The sequence below is a fragment of the Diceros bicornis genome, chromosome 39, assembly GCF_020826845.1.
Source record: "Diceros bicornis minor isolate mBicDic1 chromosome 39, mDicBic1.mat.cur, whole genome shotgun sequence".
Taxonomy (NCBI): domain Eukaryota; kingdom Metazoa; phylum Chordata; class Mammalia; order Perissodactyla; family Rhinocerotidae; genus Diceros; species Diceros bicornis.
This window is the reverse complement of record NC_080778.1, coordinates 28,097,183-28,114,875: the sequence shown is the minus strand read 5'-3', so window position 1 is coordinate 28,114,875 and position 17,693 is coordinate 28,097,183. Positions and strand designations below refer to the sequence as shown.

Here is a 17,693-nt window from a genome sequence, read left to right as displayed (position 1 = left end):
TGGTTTGTCTTTCGTCAAATTTGCGGAGTTTTCAGCCATCATTTCTTCAAATATTTTTTTCTGCCACCACACACTTGTTTCTCTTGGAACTCCAATGACACCAGTGTTAGACCTTTTGCTATAGTTCCACAGATTACTGAGGTTCTCATTTTTTTTTTTTTTTTTTTTTGGTGAGAAAGATCAGCCCTGAGCTAACATCCATGCTAATCTTCCTCTTTTTGCTGAGGAAGACCGGCTCTGAGCTAACATCTATTGCCAATCCTCCTCCTTTTTTTCCCCAAAGCCCCAGTAGATAGTTGTATATCGTAATTGCACATCCTTCTAGTTGCTGTATGTGGGACGCGGCCTCAGCATGGCCGGAGAAGCGGTGCGTCGGTGCGCGCCCGGGATCCCAACCCAGGCCGCCAGTAGCAGAGCGCACGCACTTAACCGCTAAGCCACAGGGCCGGCCTGAGGTTCTCATATTTTTAAACTCTTTTTTCTCTGTTCAGATTGCATAATTTCTATCAGTATATCTTTAAGTTCACTAATTTTTTCCTCTGACCTCTCCATTCTGCTATTCAGCCCATCCATTGGTATTTTATTTTGGTTATAGTGTTTTTCAGTTCTAAATTTCCATTTGGTACCTCCTCACATCTTCAGTTTCTTTGCTGAGACTTTGTCTTTCATTTCAAGAGTATTCATCCTTATTTGGAGTTTTATAATGGCTGCTTTAAAGTCTTTGTCGGATAATTCTGACACCTGGAGCCTCTCAACACTGATGTCTGTTGACTCTTTTCCTGTGTGGGTTGAAATTTTCATGGTTCTTTGTATGCCAAGTAATTTTGGATTGTATCCTGGACATTTTCAACATTGTTATGAGACTCTGGGTCCTGTTGAAGAAGAATTTGACATTGTTTTGGCAGGCATTAGACCTGGCTTGGTTCAAGCCACAAGTTCCAGCCAGCCTTTTGTGGCTTGGGACTTCAGTGTCAGTTTCATGATCAGAGTCTTCACATTGCTAGGCATATCTCTCCCTGGGCTGTGGTCTGCTCCTTAGTTCAATTCTGAGTCTTTGATGTGCTCTTTAGGATTAGATCCACACAGGTACAGTCTGGAGGTGGCCCAGCAGTTTGTAAACAACTTTATGGGGTCAATTTCCCGATCTCCTTTTTCTCTGCCATGTCCCTTGTACTTTCCAGTTCCCTCTGGTTCCCCTTTTCAGTTATTTGACCAGAAAATGAGGCTTTATTCACCCTACTCTGCCACACGTGTCTCATGACTGCCTGCATCCAGGACAAGGCAGTGAGAGCACAGAGAGAGCAAAAATGCAACAGGGATTTGATCCATCCTTCTGAGACCACATGCTATATGATTTGATTTCCAGTTGCAGAGGAAGGGTCCCCTCTCTCAGAGACTTTAGGTGGCCCTATCGCACCTCTGTTGTGGACAGGAAGCCCCTGTCCTGCTCCCTGAGCGTCAGCTAGAGAGGCTTTTCTTGGAGCTCAGTCTGTCTGTGCTGTCCCTCTTCGGGTTTGGGCTACTGGAGTCTAAGCCAGTGGATACTAGAGGGAAAAAATGGTCAGTTCACCACCAAGTCCTTGGTACTTCCAATTCTCATCTTCTTCCCCAGTCTGCCTGTTACTGTGTACTTTCCAGGGTCCTCAAGTAGCTGCATTCTGTCCAGGTTGTGTTGCTGCATTCAGTGGGAAAGACAGGGTAGAGTGTACCTATTACATCTCACTCAGAACTGGAACCTCTCTCTCTGGCTGCTTTTAGAATTTTTTTCTCTTTAACCTTGGTTTTCTGCAGTTTCACCATGTTTTGTGCCTGTGTGTAGTCTTCTTTGTGTTTATCTTGATTGAGGTTCACAAAGCTTCTTGAATTGTAGGTTGACGACTTTCATTGGTTTTGGAAAATCCCCTGTGATTAACCTCCTCAAAGATTTCTTCTGCTTCCTCCTCTCTTCCTGGGACTCTAACTAGTATACACACGCTACACGTTTTTTTTTTTTTATAATTTTATTTATTTATTTTTCCCCCAAAGCCCCAGTAGATAGTTGTATGTCATAGCTGCACATCCCTCTAGTTGCTGTATGTGGGACGCGGCCTCAGCATGGCCGTAGAAGCAGTGCGTCGGTGTGCGCCCGGGATCCGAACCTGGACCGCCAGCAGTGGAGCGCATGCGCTTAATGGCTAAGCCACGGGGCCGGCCCTCACACGCTACACATTTGATCTTGTCCTACATGTCTCTTGTGCTCTATTCTTTTTTTATTACATTTTTTTCTTTATGTGCTTTAGTTTACATTAATTTTTGTTGACTCATCTTTGAATTAACTGAATCTTTTTTTTTTCGCTAAACCTAGTCTTTTATTTTTATTTTTACTTTAAATTAAAAAATCCTGAATGTAACTTGAAAGTAAAGAACCTGTCCAGTTGACTGTATATTTTCATTTCCCCTGTCTGAAACAGATGATAGAACCAGGCATAAATAACTACTACCGTATCATGATTTTTTTCCAAAAAGAATTCAAAGAAATATTTTATTATTAGTTGAGGCATCTCCTTTCTCTAACCCAGGAGAAGACTGTAAGATGAACAGACACTAGAGGAGGGGGTTTATTTTTCTTCCCTCTGCAGTAGCTGATAAGCTCCTATATGAATAAGGAAGAATGGGGTTCATTTATTCACTTATTTAACAAATATTTATTGACTACCTACTACCTTCCTTCCCTTCTTCCTTCTCTACTTTCTCTCCCTTCCTTCTCCCTCCCTCCCTCATTCTGGTGTATTCAAAGCCAGAATAAACATTTATTGAACATCTATTAATTATATGCCAGGCAATTTGCGAAGCATTTTACACTGTAGTAGAAGGACACAGACATAAATAGGTACCACAGAGTATTAGAGATGTTATGATACAAGTAAATATATAGAACAGGGGAGGCACAGTAGAAATAGTCATTTCTACCGTAAGTAGAAGAGCTTGACAGGGGAGCTAAAACTTACTGTGAGTCTTGTAATATGAGCTTAAGTCACCGAGAGAGGAGGGGATGGGAGGAAAAGTTATTTCCCACCAATGATTCCTTATTAAAGGTAAGGAAGGCGAAAACTGTGCAGTTGTTAATCCAGTAAAACTTATTGGTATAAAACTTGGGGAAAATTTTTTGTTTTTCTTATTTATCTCTTCCCTCCTGATTTTTAAATATCTTCTTTAAAGGTTATCAATTGGCAAACGTCTCTTCACATTCCACCGCAAGCTAAACTGAGTCCTGAAGCCTCTGATCTTATTATTAAACTTTGCCGAGGACCAGAAGACCGCTTAGGCAAGAATGGTGCTGATGAAATAAAAGCTCATCCATTTTTTAAAACAATTGATTTCTCCAGTGACCTGAGACAACAGTCTGCTTCATACATTCCTAAAATCACACACCCAACAGATACATCAAATTTTGATCCTGTTGATCCTGATAAGTTATGGAGTGATGATAATGAGGAAGAAAATGTAAATGACACTCTCAACGGATGGTATAAAAATGGAAAGCACCCTGAACATGCTTTCTATGAATTTACCTTTCGGAGGTTTTTTGATGACAATGGCTACCCATATAATTATCCAAAGCCTATTGAATATGAATATATTAATTCACAAGGTTCAGAGCAACAGTCAGATGAAGATGATCAGCACACAGGCTCAGAGATCAAAAATCGTGATCTAGTTTATGTTTAAGACGCGATCTAGTTTATGTTTAAGACGCTAGGAAATAATTGTAATGAGGATTTGCAAAAAGGCCTGAAACACAGGGTTTTTTGTGTTTTTTTGAGAGTAAAATTATGCAGATGTTACAGAGCTATGTATGTGTGCTCTGTGTACAATATTTTATGTTCCTAAATTATGGGAAATCCTTTAAAAATGTTAATTTATTCCAGCTTTTTTAATCAGTAATTTAGAAAAAAATTGTTATAAAGAAAGTAAATTATGAACTGAATATTATAATCAGTTCTCGGTACTTAAAGTACTTAAAAAACAGTGCTTTGTTTAAAAGGTGAAGCCTGGTATCTATTTGTACATACGCTAAATAATTTTAAAAGACAAGAGTTTTTGAAATGGTTTTGAAAGACAGTTTTAGTTTTATCTTGCTTTAACCAAATATGAAATATACCCCACATTTACAGAGCTCCTTTTTTTCCCCTCATAACCTTGTTTTTGGTACAGAATAAGCTATAGAAATTAAGCCATCCCGATCGTGAGTGTTCCTAGGTTAATGATAATCTGTATAATTCACATCCTGGAACTGAGAACTACAGAGTTGAATCAGTATGTTCATCAGAAGGAAGAATAACACAGCTTATCTTTTTTTTCCTTCTGTGGAATATTTAACCTTCTAGCATTTATTTCTCAAGAATTACTGGCTTTAAAAGAAGTAAAGCACTACCATTTTTCTTTTCATCTTGATATTTTTAAGGCTGCTTCCAGTTTTAAAAGGGAACACAACTGCCATAAATCAAAATTTTCAATACTAAAAGCTAAGATCTTTCAAACTTTACTTCGAAATTAAAAGAAATTTTCCACTATCCTTGCAGAGATTATTTTCAGTTTCATATGAAATTTGGATTAGAAATTATTTGTGGATACTCAGTAGAAAAGTACTTTTTCTACGTAGTGACAGTTTTGATATCAGTAATGTTATAGATTTTCTCTTGCAGAACAGTGCTGCATACACGGATTGTAACTGGCAAAGGGAAATCTGGCTGTTTGGCAATATTTTACCTCTGGGCAGATTAATGGGTGAAAAAATTAATTATTATTTAACTCTTAATTAAGGTGGCCATTAGTAATTAGGAAAAGTTACATAGTGGTCTTAGTAGAAAATCCAAATCCTCCCAACTCATATAAGGTTAAATAATATGTTTTTCAGCATGCCTATTATATATAATGCTTAGATTTTAAGGAAAACTCGTGGTTTCATACCAAAATACATTTAGCTTATCTTTTAGGAAGGGGAAAAGGACTGTATTCTGACATTAGTTAAATTGATATTTTATTTCCTTTTCTTAAGCTCCACTGATAAGGAATTGTTCTATCCAAACTTACTATTTATGGGTAAGAGACATAATTTTAATGATTTTCAGACTTCTAGCTTTCTTCACATAAAAGCTAATGGAAATCATATATATAAGTAAAAGTAAAGGCAACGCTGTTTCAGTTGAATTGGGGAGGGCAAAGAAGATTAGCTCACATTTTCCACCCTTCTCCAGGTGGCCCTCTCAGAGCTCAGCTTATAAACTACTGCGTAACCCACTGTGTGATGGGGTTTCTGGGGTCATTGGTCCTTTTGAGAGTCTGATGAAAGCTGTGGATTCTCTTCCTAGAAAAATGCACATCAACACATACACATAAATTTGTTGTATGCAGTTTTAGGGATTCTGGACGTGTTGAAACCTGTCACAAACTCTTGCTTAAGGACCTCTGTCCTATAAAAACACTGATATGTTAAACTAAGAACTTTGCTTGAAATTTACTGATTAGTACTCAGATTAGCACATCTTGTGTAAAGACAGAATTTGTGATGCAAAGTCTGTACCGTGTGGTAAGATACCCCTGCGAATGCCTCTCTCTTGCTGGTACAGCACGAAACGTTTTGAGCCTGTTGAGGGCACTGAAATATATGTTTGGCTCCTAACAGGCTTGATACAGAAACATTTCTGGAGGACTTCTAATCGGAATTGTAAGAAAATGCACTGTCATGAGATGGCAGTTTTCAGCTCATGGAACATTTGATTAGTCCTATAAAATTCTATGCAAAACAAATTAGTTCAAGAATTTTTAGCTTAGCACTCAAAATTTTAAGCTATCCCCTTACTCTTCAGGCGTTCTCAGATTTATTTAAATTTCCATTTAGTTGTTTTACTTCTGGACTATGGTGCAATACAGTCCAAAACCAACTTTGTTACATTTATGTTGTAGGAAAACTGAGGTGCTGTCTCCTTTCCCTCCCTCCCCACAAAATCTGTGTTGCCCTTGTTCCTCAAACGTAGGAGACTACAAATTTTGTATTCTTTTAAATTTCCTCTGATACTATAAGTTGTTTATGTTTATTTGAAGCAGTGTAGAAGTCTTTCCTATCTGCAGTTTTAATAGTTTGGCTATACTTACTAGCTGTCTTATTCCCAAACTATATCCAGTTCCTCCAGTGTAGAACCTGGTGCTTCCTGACCAAAAAGATGAGCACAACCTCAGAATCTATATGCGCTCAACTGAAGTGGAGTGAAAACATTGGTTATACATGTTTTGTTTTAAAAATAATTTTCCCATTCATTAAAAAACTTGCTGTCTTTGTTATACTTACCCCTCTTTATGCATATCAATAGTATTTATAAAATGTGCTCTATAATTATGTAATTGTAGATACTGTTATGTATTGTCCAGTGACGTCCTAAGGCAGGCCCTGTTGCTGTATCTTTTCTACCTTATTTGTAATAGAAACTAGAATGTATGACTAAGAAGTCACTTTGAGATTGACTTTTTGAAAAAGTTATTACCTTCTGCTGTTGCAAAGTGCAAAACTGTGAGTGGAAATGTTTTATTCTGACTTAATAATATGTTAGAAATTAGAGAATACAGTGGGAGGATTTTTAGATATTGCTGCTGCTGTTACCTAAGGTACTTTAGAAATTTTTCTTTAATAAACAAAAATAAACAAACATCCCTTTGATATTTAAAGTGAAACATTTAGCCTGTTTGTTTTAATCTAAAAAAGTAATTTGGGTCAACGTTGCTATATTTGTAAAGCGCCTTAATATATCCTTTGTGGAAGGCACTATACCACAGTTTACTTTTATATTGTATTGTGTATATAAGTATTTTGTATTAAAATTGAATCAATACAACACTACAGTTTTATAAAATAATGCTTTGTTAGGAAAAGGAATTACAGCTTTGCAATATAACTAAATTGTTTTGCATATTTCTGAATGTAGTAGATATGAATAATCAGCCTGTGTTTTTAATGAACTTGTTTGTATTTTCCCAATCATTTTCTCTAGTGTAACATTTGCTGGGATAATAAAAAAAAAAAAGGCAAAATTCAAATCTTTCAATTATGTGTGGAAAGCTGACTTTTGAGCCACTTAAGTATGTTGATTTTTTTTATTCAAAAATTTTTTTAATCTTTTTATTCTCAGAGAAAATTTATGATAAAAAATTTGATGCTTTGGAATTAAAATACATATAAATAATGATAATACCTAGTTAGGTTAAGGCAAACTGAACAGTTCGTGTAACCCAGTAAAATGTTTTCATTTTGTCCAACATAAGTACAATAAGTATTTCATGTTAAAAGCTCCCTTTAGATCACAGATTTAAACCTTTTACATTATTAAACTCTGCATTTGGTGTCATTTGAGTCAAGCTTATAAATTTTAAAATGTGAAGTTGTTGGCTAATCTGTTTTATTTATAGTCCTTTATCACATTAACTGCCTACCAGATAAAATATATATGTTGATGTTATATCTTGAATCAATTTTACATGGATGAATAAATATTTAGTTCTTTTTCCTTTTTCAAGCATTACCATCATTCTTAGGCCTCTTTTTATCCTGTTGTTTGCAGTCCCTTGTAAAATTACATTTGGTCTACATGAGGCTATTGTATAGCTGATATAAATTGCATTATTCCTCTGATTTATTTTACTACATTGTGGACCCATGTTTAGCATGCTTAAAATTGTGACTATACCTTGTTATGCCAAAGTCAAACACACAAAAAAATGCATCTGCCTATGTGTTTGAGGGTTACAGGGAAGACGTCAAATTGATATTTGAAACATAGGCAGGTACTGTCCTCCCAAGTATCTAGTCTTTCGTTCTTCCTTCCTTAGAGTCACCCAGAAATCCTGAAGATTTTGCTGGATTCAGAATCTGGGTGGGATTTCCAGTTGTTTCCCCTGGAGAAGGGTTAAATTTGGTATGTGGTGAAAAAAGCGGTTCTCACGATACTTAGCTCTCAGAGGGGTTGACTAATGACACAGGCTGCTCCTGTCCCCAGCATCCATTCCCTCATTCTTCCTTTTACTAACAGAGCCCCCATCCCTGTCCAGGTTTTGCCTGCCCCACTAGAGCCCATGTTTCTCATATTCCCTTGTAATTGGGTGGCCACATGGCTTTTCACCACTGGGATATAAGCAGACGATGTGTGCAAATTCTACTTCATACACTTAAAGTTGATATTGCTTGTCCTCTGCTTGCTCTTTCCCTTTTCCCACAGGATGAAACATGGACAGAGTGGTGACTTTAATATTGACCATAAAAACTAGGAAAACACCTGTGATGGTAGATCAACAAAATGAATAGAATCTGGGTACCTGAAAGATGTGTGAAGTGAGGCTGTCTGTTCAACTTGGACTGACCTAGACTGATTGATTAACTGCAGAATGTCAGAGAAATCAATTTGTTACTGCTGCTGAATCCTATACCCTAACTAATATAGTGTATAATTTGTATTAGTATATAATCTGATTTGTAAAACAATTTAGGTCATTTTGTATTTGGATCATCTCCTGTGCAATCAATCATGAAATCCAGTTATTTTGCCCTTGTTATGTTTTTCTCTAACTCATCATCTTCATCCCCATTGTTACTAATTTGGTTGAGGCCATCATAGCTCTTGCATGAATTACTGTAAAAACTTTCTACCTGGAGTCTTTGACTTCATTCTGGTCCTCTAAGTTTATTATCCAACCTATCACCCAAATGACCTACTTGGAAGATAACTCTAGATTCTGCTTTTAGTATGACCACGTAAGCTCCTAATGGACTGACTTTATCACATATAACAACTATAAACTCTGAAGAAAATACAAAAACGACTACCTAAAGATACTGGAGTGGAACCAAGAGCAGGCAGATTCTGGATGGAAGTCAACCCTTGGAAGAGAGGAATGGCACTAGATGAGTATCTCATTTTCATGATATCTTGTCTGAGAAAAGCCCAAATCTTTAGCTGAACCATGAACCACACGTGGGGAGGAATCCAAGCATCCTATCTAAGAATAAAAAAACAAAACTTGCATTCAAGATGCTGCCCAACAGACAGAGTCAAACCAAGTTAACTGCCTGCTTAACAACAACAAAAAAAACGAAAAAAACCCCTCCAGAGACAAATCACAGAATCCAGAGGATCTATACAATAACATATCCAAAATCCAGGATACATTCCAAAATTAGCTGACATACAAAGAAATATAAAAATATGACCTAGTCTCAAGAGAATACACAATGTGGGGTCAACCTGAAGATCTTATTTCCAACATCTGGAATTGGCAGACAGAGATACTACAATGGCTCATAACTATGTGTGATGATGTAAAGCAAAATATTCTCATACCAAATGTAAAGACAGGGAATCCCATCAAGAAAACAGAAGCTATAAGAAATAACCAAAAGGAAGTTTTCTTTGAACATAAACTGGCAGATTGTGAGAAAGCTCACGAGAAGGCCAATAAATTGCATTATTTAATTGCATGTATAATAAAAGAACATCTCTGGAAGGTAATTAGTGAATTTAATGTCACTGATTGTCTCTGAGAATGGGAACTGGATTTCTAGGGTGGCAATAGCAGAAAGACTTCTCACTATATAACCTTTTGTCTCATTTGAATTTTGAACCATGTGAATGCATTGGCTATCCAACTATAAATACATAAAGTGGAAATAACAAAATCTTTAAGTTCAAGTGGAAGAACTGGGCTTACACAAAGGAAGATACACTTTCATTGAGATGAGAGGCAAAAACCAAGGGCAAGTGTGAGATAGAGATGTTTGTAAGTTGGAGGGTGAGAGTATTAGGATTAGGTTCAGCTGCATGTAAAACCCCAACCACCTACTGCTTAGACATACAACATCTTGAGCTGGCAGTGCACAGCGGGTATGGCAGCTCCACAGTCAACCCACACTGTTCAATGCTGCCATCCTCATCACATGGCTTCTAAAGGTCACTTATGCTCAGCAGTTGGCTACTTACACTCTATCCGTCTTTTCCCTGTTCTTACCTGGTAAGAAGGGATGGTGACAGGGAAAGAGGGATTTTCGGGGCCTCTCCCTTTAAGGTCCCTTCCTAAAAGTTCTACACAACACTTCCATTGGCCAGGAGTTAGATCCAGGCCACACCCGGCTGCATGAGAGTCTGGAACAGGTAATCCTTATTCCAGGTGGCCCAATTTCATAAGCTAGGTTCTGTTACTAGGTAAGGAAAATGAGTATTTGGTGGGCAGATGGCAGTCTATGCCTCAGTGAGCAAGTTAAGGGAATTGCAATCTGGTAGCTTCTATTTTCTCTGAAGGAGGAGACAGTGATTTGCTGAAAAGGCAGAAAGGGGTAGGTGGCTGGCTTGAGGAAAGGGGTGAGAGAGTGAAATAACTAATGTGAAGAGTAAGAGAGAGAACTGAGGTGAGACATGCAGAAAAATGTTTCAGATGGGTTGGAAGTCATGCAACTGTGGCGCATCAGTCTTCATGGTGCTGTGATTTTTTCCTGCAGCATTCAGCAGTCGGGGAGTAGCAGGTCTGTGATGGAAGCCATTATTTAGGAGGAATGTGCATAAGGTTAGTGCACAACACTGGGATCTGTCCCAGTTTGTTACTGCAAATATTGAGACATAATCAAACCACTCAGCAGATTCTTACTCATGGTTAGAATTTTCTAGTCTAATACATACTCTGTGTCCCAAGGGATGGCTCAAATTTCTGCAGTACATAAAGTAAGATTGCCAGATGCAATCGACCAGGTAAGTGAGTGAAGTTAATAACCTAGTCCTGAAAGTCCTTTTAGATTTTCCAATGAAATGTAAAAAGTGTCTCCAAATTCTTTTTCAAATGATCTAATGTATTCATTTATTCTACAAATATCTAATTAGTGCTTATAATATGCCAGACATTGCTCTAGCCAAATGAAGGAAGTATCTAATTTCATTAAGTTTACCTACTGAGGCAAGAGACAACAAACAAATCTATATCGATAATGTCATTCCCTTCTGTGTAATTCCAGAGGTCACTACACCACTTGCCATAGTCTCCCAATCTATTTTCTCTCCCCTCCAAACCCTCCTACTCATAGCTGCCAAATTAATCTTCCTATTTGCTAGATAACATACCTTCATGTAAAAACTTTCAATGGGTCCATTTTTGCCTCTTGAATATAAAGTCTAAACTCTTTACTGCCACCTACCTTTCTACCTCTTTTTCCATAACTTCAACTCATGTGTGCTATGATCCTGCTGAATTAATCTGACCATTCACCAGGAAAAAATAATCTCTGAGTCTCAGTTTGGACAATCATTTTAGAACGGTGGTGGCTGTAGAAGCCACACGGTAAAAGAAGAAATGTCTAGTGTAGTAGTCAAGATGGTGTCACATAAATATTCTGTTTCTCCCTCAGGGCGCACTGTAGAGTTGAACATCCTCATCCCTTTGAAGTCAGGCTTGGCCACATGACTTGCTCCAGCCAACAAAATGTGGGCAGAACTGACATGTATCATATCCAAGCAGAAGTTGTGCAAGTTCTCTCATTTTCTTGTTTCCACTGCCAAGGGTCCCAGTGCCTGCTATGAACACATAGAGTAAAGGAGAAAAAAATTCCTGTTTGAAATCTCTCTGATGTAGGGATTATTACAATATAGCCTAGTCTTCCCTGACTAGGACAACTAGTGAAGAAACGAAGTAGTGAATATAAGCCACTCCGGAGATTGTTTTACTTTAATAATTTTATTTATTTATTTATTTATTTCCCCAAAGCCCCAGTAGATAGTTGTATGTCATAGTTGCACATCCTTCTAGTTGCTGTATGTGGGACGCGGCCTCACCATGGGAGGAGAAGCTGTACGTCGGTGCGCGCCCAGGATCCGAACCCCGGGCTGCCACCAGCGGAGCGCGCGCACTTAACCGCTAAGCCACTGGGCCAGCCCTGTTTTACTTTAAAAATCAACTTTATTGAGGTATAATTTATGTACAATAAAATGCATTCATTTTATGTGTACTGTTCGGTGAGTTTTAGTAAACCTATACGCTCGGGTAACCACTCCCGTAAAGGAGATAAAGAACATTTCCACCACCTCAAAACATTTCCTTGTGTCTCTCTGCAGTCGACCCTTTCCTCTCTTCCCCACTCCTCAATCCAACCTGGGCAAACAGTGATCAGCTTTCTCTGACTATAGACTAGTTTTGCCTGTTCTAGAATTTCACATAAACGGAATCATACAATATGTATTCATTTTGTGCTCTTGAAGAAGTTTGTAAACTTTAAATTGGCTTTATAATTCAGCAGACCTTTGCACTCATATAAAAGATTAAGGTTGGGCCAGCCCCGTGGCTTAGCAGTTAAGTGCGCACACTCTGCTGCTGGCCACCCGGGGTTTGGATCCTGGGCGCGCACTGACACACTGCTTCTCCCGCCATACTGAGGCCGCATCCCACATACAGCAACTAGAAGGATGTGCAGCTATGACATGCAACTATCTACTGGGGTTTTGGGGGGAAAATAGATAAATAAAATCTTTAAAAAAAAAAGATTAAGGTTGATTCAGCGTAACTAGGGTAATTAATCTGTACCTCCCTGAATTGTTTTATTTCAAAGATATACTAACTACAGTTTCCTGCGCTCCATTACATTAGAGTTCAGATCCACCAGAGCACAACTATTATTTCTTACTTAGTGGAGAATTTTACGGGACCTGAAGCTCCAGGAAACATTCTATTTTGCAGACCCCTGTACCTATACCCAGTGCTTCAACAGTGTCTGGCACACGGGACGTACCCAATAAACATTCGTGGACTGAAGGGATGTATGTCTCTTGAACTGCCTTTATATAAGTCTGTGCTAGATTACTGGGATGCTTTAAAATCAGAGTTGCACTACCGTGCACTCTAAAGGAACCAGGGTCAGTCTTCAGGGCCTCTCCCCCCCTTCAGGCGCAGGCGCAGGATGGAGACGGACTGGAGGAAACCCAGGGCCGTCGAGCAGGACCTGCAAATACCGCAACAGCCTAGTTTCAGTTGCTGTCTGTCTGTATTAAAAGGCTGACCAAAAAAAAAAATCACGAAAATAAACCCCCACAAGCAGCCCGCCCAGACGCCTCTGCTGCCCCACCCCCTATTCCATTCATGTCGCGTCCAGACAGGCGCCTCAACCGAATTCTGAGCACTTGGTCCTAAAACAGGATTTGTCGTAAACGAATTGTCTGACCCTCGACGCTCACCTGTAAAATAGACACTCTGACTCCCCAATCTCCGAAGAGTGCGGTGAAAATCTAACGGAAGGAAGAGTGAGCGAGCACTCGGAAAACGTACTGAGGGACACGAGGTAGCACCGGCTTACGCGCTACCCTTCCCTGCGTCCGCAGTGAGGCGGCGGCGCGGACTGCGCAGGCGCGCCCCCGCCAGCCCCGCCCCCGTCGGGGTGCCCGGCACGCGCACGCCGCCCGGCGTCCTCGCTCCCGCGGCGACGCCCGAGCCGCGGAGGCCGCCCCGGCACCGGAAGTGAACCCGGCTGATTTGGCTTCCAGTTGTCGGCGGGCGTGTGAGGCGGCACCGGGGCGGTGGCGGTTGGACCGGGCGGTGCCGGGGCCGGGGGCGCAGAGCGGGGCGGTGCGGGCCGCGCAGGGCCCCCCTCCCTCGCTGCCCGGAGCCCCGCTCGGCCCGCCCCCTGCGCCGGCGGCGGGCGGTCTCCCGGGGGGCCTCGGCCGCCGCAGGTGAGTGTTCGCCCTCCCGGGGCTCGGGGGTCGCGCCGCCCGCCTGGCCGGGGCCCGGGGGGCTGCGATGGGAGCCGCGGCGCATCCTTCCTGAGCCTGCCCGTGCCCGCGCCGAGCGCTGGGGTTCCTGCCGAGGTCGCTCACCTGTGCTCAGGTGACGGCCCCCACCCGAGGACGCCGGTCCGGCCGGGGACTTTTCGGGGGCTCCGGCCCACCCCACCCGTAGGCCTGTGCTGTTAGAGAAGTCTCCGGCCGAGCACGTTTTCATTTTTCGCTTTGTTGACCCGTCCTTTCCCCGCTCCGTCCACGCCCCCGCCCGGAAACCCTCACCCCTGAACAACCCCGAAAGCTCGACCTTGGGACCAGCTTCCTCTCTTACCTTTTGTTGGGCAGGTGTGATGTCCTTGGGGATGTTTCTTACGTAGTTTATTTTCATTCTGCAGCCAGGCGTCCTCTGGGAGGGTTAAGGCCCTTTTTCGTTTAGAGTTTGTACCCTTTAGAAAATAGACCCCTCGAAACACTGGTTTCATAAAGTATGTTATTTGGTGACGAAGTTAGAGATGAACGTGGGTCCTTTACTGCCTTACAGTGGCGAGTCTCAGGCCCTTTTTTGGTCAAAAATAATTTTCTTTTTGAACTGCGAAGTGCCATTTTTATATGTTACTAACTTCCAGCCGCACAGCGTGGCACCCGTCTCCCTTGAAAGCATGCATGTGTCTTCCTCTTTGAAACCAGACATTCCTTATGTTTTAGAATGTGTGCGGTAGATCTTTGCCACATAGTCACAATGATAGAACACCAGGGTGTCAAGGAGTATTTTTGTAATGTTCGTACAGGCCTAAACTGTCTCAGTGTGCAGCCTGTTTTCTTTTCTAAAGCAGGTGGTTTCTGTAATCGGTGAGTTCTCACACAAAGAAATAGCAGCAAAACTCTGTCTTGTATTCATTTTAATAAGTTGTGGCATGTATCGTGCCTTAAAATAAAAAGGCAGTGTCAATCAATTTTCCACCATTCCCAGACTATGAAGAGCTATTTATAGCTCCTTCATGGCACTGGTTATTCAAGAAGCTTTTACATTTTATAGGTTCAGTGCTAGGCAGCGGATTCTGCACCTTGTGAAACTGGTATCACAGTTCTGACAGATACTAAAGGTTAGAGAATCTTGTAGAATTGACTGTACTAACATTGTTGAATTTCTGTTTACAACAATGTATTGGGGTTTTTTTTAGCTACTTGACTGGCTAACAAGATAGCGTAACAAATCAATATGGTCAGTGTTGATAACATGCTAAATAGATTTTGCTTGTGGTCTTTACTGATATAGCTTGAATATGGCTTTTAAGTTACATTTTAATTGTTATATTCACTGATTTATTTTTGTTTTGTTCAGGGTAAACTGAAAGTTTACCAAATACATATATATGTGTTTTTTTTCTGAGTAGGTATCTTTTTGGTGCTCTTTTTATTGTGATAACTTTCTCGTGCTTCTTGAGTATTTATCATATGATGATTATAAAGATAAGAAAAATGTATGCCATGCTATAATTGTTCATCAGTCACTCATTTATTGTGCTTATTCATATTCATCAGTGGCTGACTGTATATTAGCATTATGATTGCTTTCATATCTTCAAGATGAACATTCTGAAAATTGCTCAACAGTGTGTTGTCACTTCAGGTTACCCACACTTGGTTACTGAAATGCCTTCAGGAAAATACATGATTGTGGTTCATCTGTTTTTGTTTTAGGACGTCAGTTTCGCAGATAAATATTTTTGACATTGATGCTGATTTTTTTAGCCTGTGCTTAATAATATTCTATGCTTGTTTCTTCCTACTAACCAAAGAAAAAAACACCTAGAATTAAAAAAAAAAAATCCCTTTCACTAAACTTCAAGGATTTCAAGGTCTAATTGTCTGATTTTTGTCTTCAGTGCAATTCCTTGCAACTCAGTTGGTGTTCCCTAAATATTTCTTGAATGAATGACTTATGCACATTACGGTAAAAAATGCAGTATAAGTGGAATCCAGTTGAAGATTCCTTAAAAAATTAAGTGGGTAAGATATCCTTTTGAGGTGTGGAGTAGGGAAGGCCCCAATATTTGTTGTTTTGGGAGAGAACAGGAATCTTAGAACTCAAATATTTGGATCTGTACCCTGTTCTTTTTCAGTCTCTTTATCACTTCTTTTCTCTTATCCTGGAGGAGAACAGGCACTTTGTCTTTGTGGAGATAGCACGTCACATCAAATATTAAGTTTGCTAGAAATTTTGCTGTAATATTGAGTTTTTAGTGTTTAAAAGATTTTACTCTGTTTTGAATTAAGATTTCATGTTGCACCTTACTTAATGTAAATAAATGAATTTAGTCAGTAACTAAAATAAATGCTCAAGCCGTGTAAGCAAAAGGTTGGCTCTGATAGGATAAGGAAAAGCTTGCTGTGAGATAAAACAGGCTTACCTATGGTTATCTTTCTCTTTAATAATCTATAACCAAGAATCTGAGTTTTTGGACAATCTCATATTTATAAATTTCTATTAATTGAACAAATAAGTAGTGTTTACAGTTCGTGGTGGTTAAAATTTGGTGTATAGGCTTTTCTTCAAATATATTCGTCTCTTCATTTCAGTTGTGCCAGGTAGACCCGATTTCTGTCCTCCTGCAGTGTAATTTTAGCAATGATAAGGATATATTCTTTTTTTTTTCAAGATTTTATTTATTTATCCCCCCCCCAAAGCCCCAGTAGATAGTTGTATGTCATAGCTGCACATCCTTCCAGTTGCTGTATGTGGGACACGGCTTCAGCATGGCCGGAGAAGCGGTGCGTCGGTGCGCGCCCGGGATCCGAACCTGGGCCGCCAGCAGCGGAGCGCACGCACTTAACTGCTAAGCCACGGGGCCGGCCCACGATATATTCTTGAAAATTGGAGAATCTCGTAAATTTACAGTGTTGACATTCACTTGAGAAGGATGTCATACACTTAGAGATTATTGAAGAATAGGAAAAACTGTTCGTGTCTAACATTTAGTCAACTAAGGGTATTTGGATACTATTTCCAGTAAACACATTGTTTCTTTGATAACCAAGAATTTTTCAGGTCATATTTGATGTGGCCTTGGATTAACTTTCCATTTCTGTTTGTTAGAAAATGTCAATTCATTGGCTCCTAAGGAATTTTATCCAACTAGAAAGAAGTATTCATAATACAGAACCTTCCAAAAAGGCCTGACTTCTATGAGTCCCTTTCCGCCCCCGCCCTCCCCCCCCCCAAAATGGGACCGCCTATATACAAGTAACAACATTTAGATTTTTCTTAGTCAGGGGAAAGGAAGAAAGATCTGAAGGAAATCTGTTAAGGAGCAGAGAGAGATGGGGGAAGAGATGTGAGAGGCCTGATGTCCAGCTGGTGCAGATCAACTGTATACTGCCAGCAGCTGGCCGCAGCTGCGCTTTTCTGACACTGTTGCCAAGCGAGGTGTTGCCACAGGGCATGGAGAGCTTCAGGGCAGAAGTGGTCACAGGGTTCTGGGAGGGGTGAGTTGAGGATCAAGGAATGTCAGAGTGCTGAGGGTCAGGAACTGGACAAAGGTAAGGAATCTTAGTAGTTAAGACAAGAACCTGGCAATATTCATTCATTCAGAGATTTTCTGGGAGTATCTGCTGTGTGCCAGGCATGGTTCTAGGTGCTAGGGCTGTGTCAGTGAAGAACAGAGCCACGGTCCCTGGCCACAGAGCTGTTATGAAGATGGACTGTCATCAGTGGTCACGACTCCAGGAAGCCACTGTTTAGGTCATGGGACTTTTTTCCTTTTCTTTTGGACCTCAGATGCTCAGTCTTGAGTTACTCGAAGACCTCAGTTCATAGCTTTATTGCTTTCTAATAAATTACCCCAAATTGTAGTGGGTTAAAACAACAGACGTTTATTATCTCACAGTATGCTTGGTCAGGCTCTGGGCGTGGCTTAGCTGGGT

At 40.4% G+C, this 17,693-nt stretch overlaps 2 protein-coding genes and 1 long non-coding RNA gene across 6 annotated transcripts in view; 2 read left to right on the top strand and 1 right to left on the bottom strand.

Moving 5' to 3' along the window:
- The window catches only part of LATS1 (large tumor suppressor kinase 1), a 36,327-nt gene extending 32,617 nt beyond the window's left edge, over positions 1–3,710 (top strand). For both annotated transcript variants that reach the window (XM_058534250.1, XM_058534251.1), the window contains one exon: positions 3,199–3,710. In XM_058534250.1, coding sequence (XP_058390233.1) covers positions 3,199–3,708 — 510 coding nt within the window. In that variant the 3' untranslated portion in view covers positions 3,709–3,710. The remainder of the gene's footprint in view (positions 1–3,198) is intronic.
- A 5,432-nt stretch (positions 3,711–9,142) lies between these two features.
- LOC131399754 (uncharacterized) lies at positions 9,143–13,358 on the bottom strand. The gene is made up of 3 exons (XR_009217215.1): positions 13,230–13,358; positions 12,788–12,997; positions 9,143–11,579 (listed from the first exon to the last, which is right to left on the bottom strand). It is a non-coding gene; the product is annotated as an uncharacterized LOC131399754 (long non-coding RNA).
- Positions 13,359–13,513: 155 nt separating this feature from the next.
- The window catches only part of KATNA1 (katanin catalytic subunit A1), a 35,093-nt gene continuing 30,913 nt past the window's right edge, over positions 13,514–17,693 (top strand). The window contains exon 1 of one of the 3 annotated variants that reach the window (XM_058534266.1): positions 13,514–13,721. The gene's annotated coding sequence lies outside the window, so the exon portion shown is untranslated. Of the gene's footprint in view, positions 13,722–13,885; positions 14,115–14,805; positions 14,873–17,693 lie in introns of those variants that run through there. The other 2 variants (XM_058534263.1, XM_058534264.1) reach the window with 2 other exon arrangements.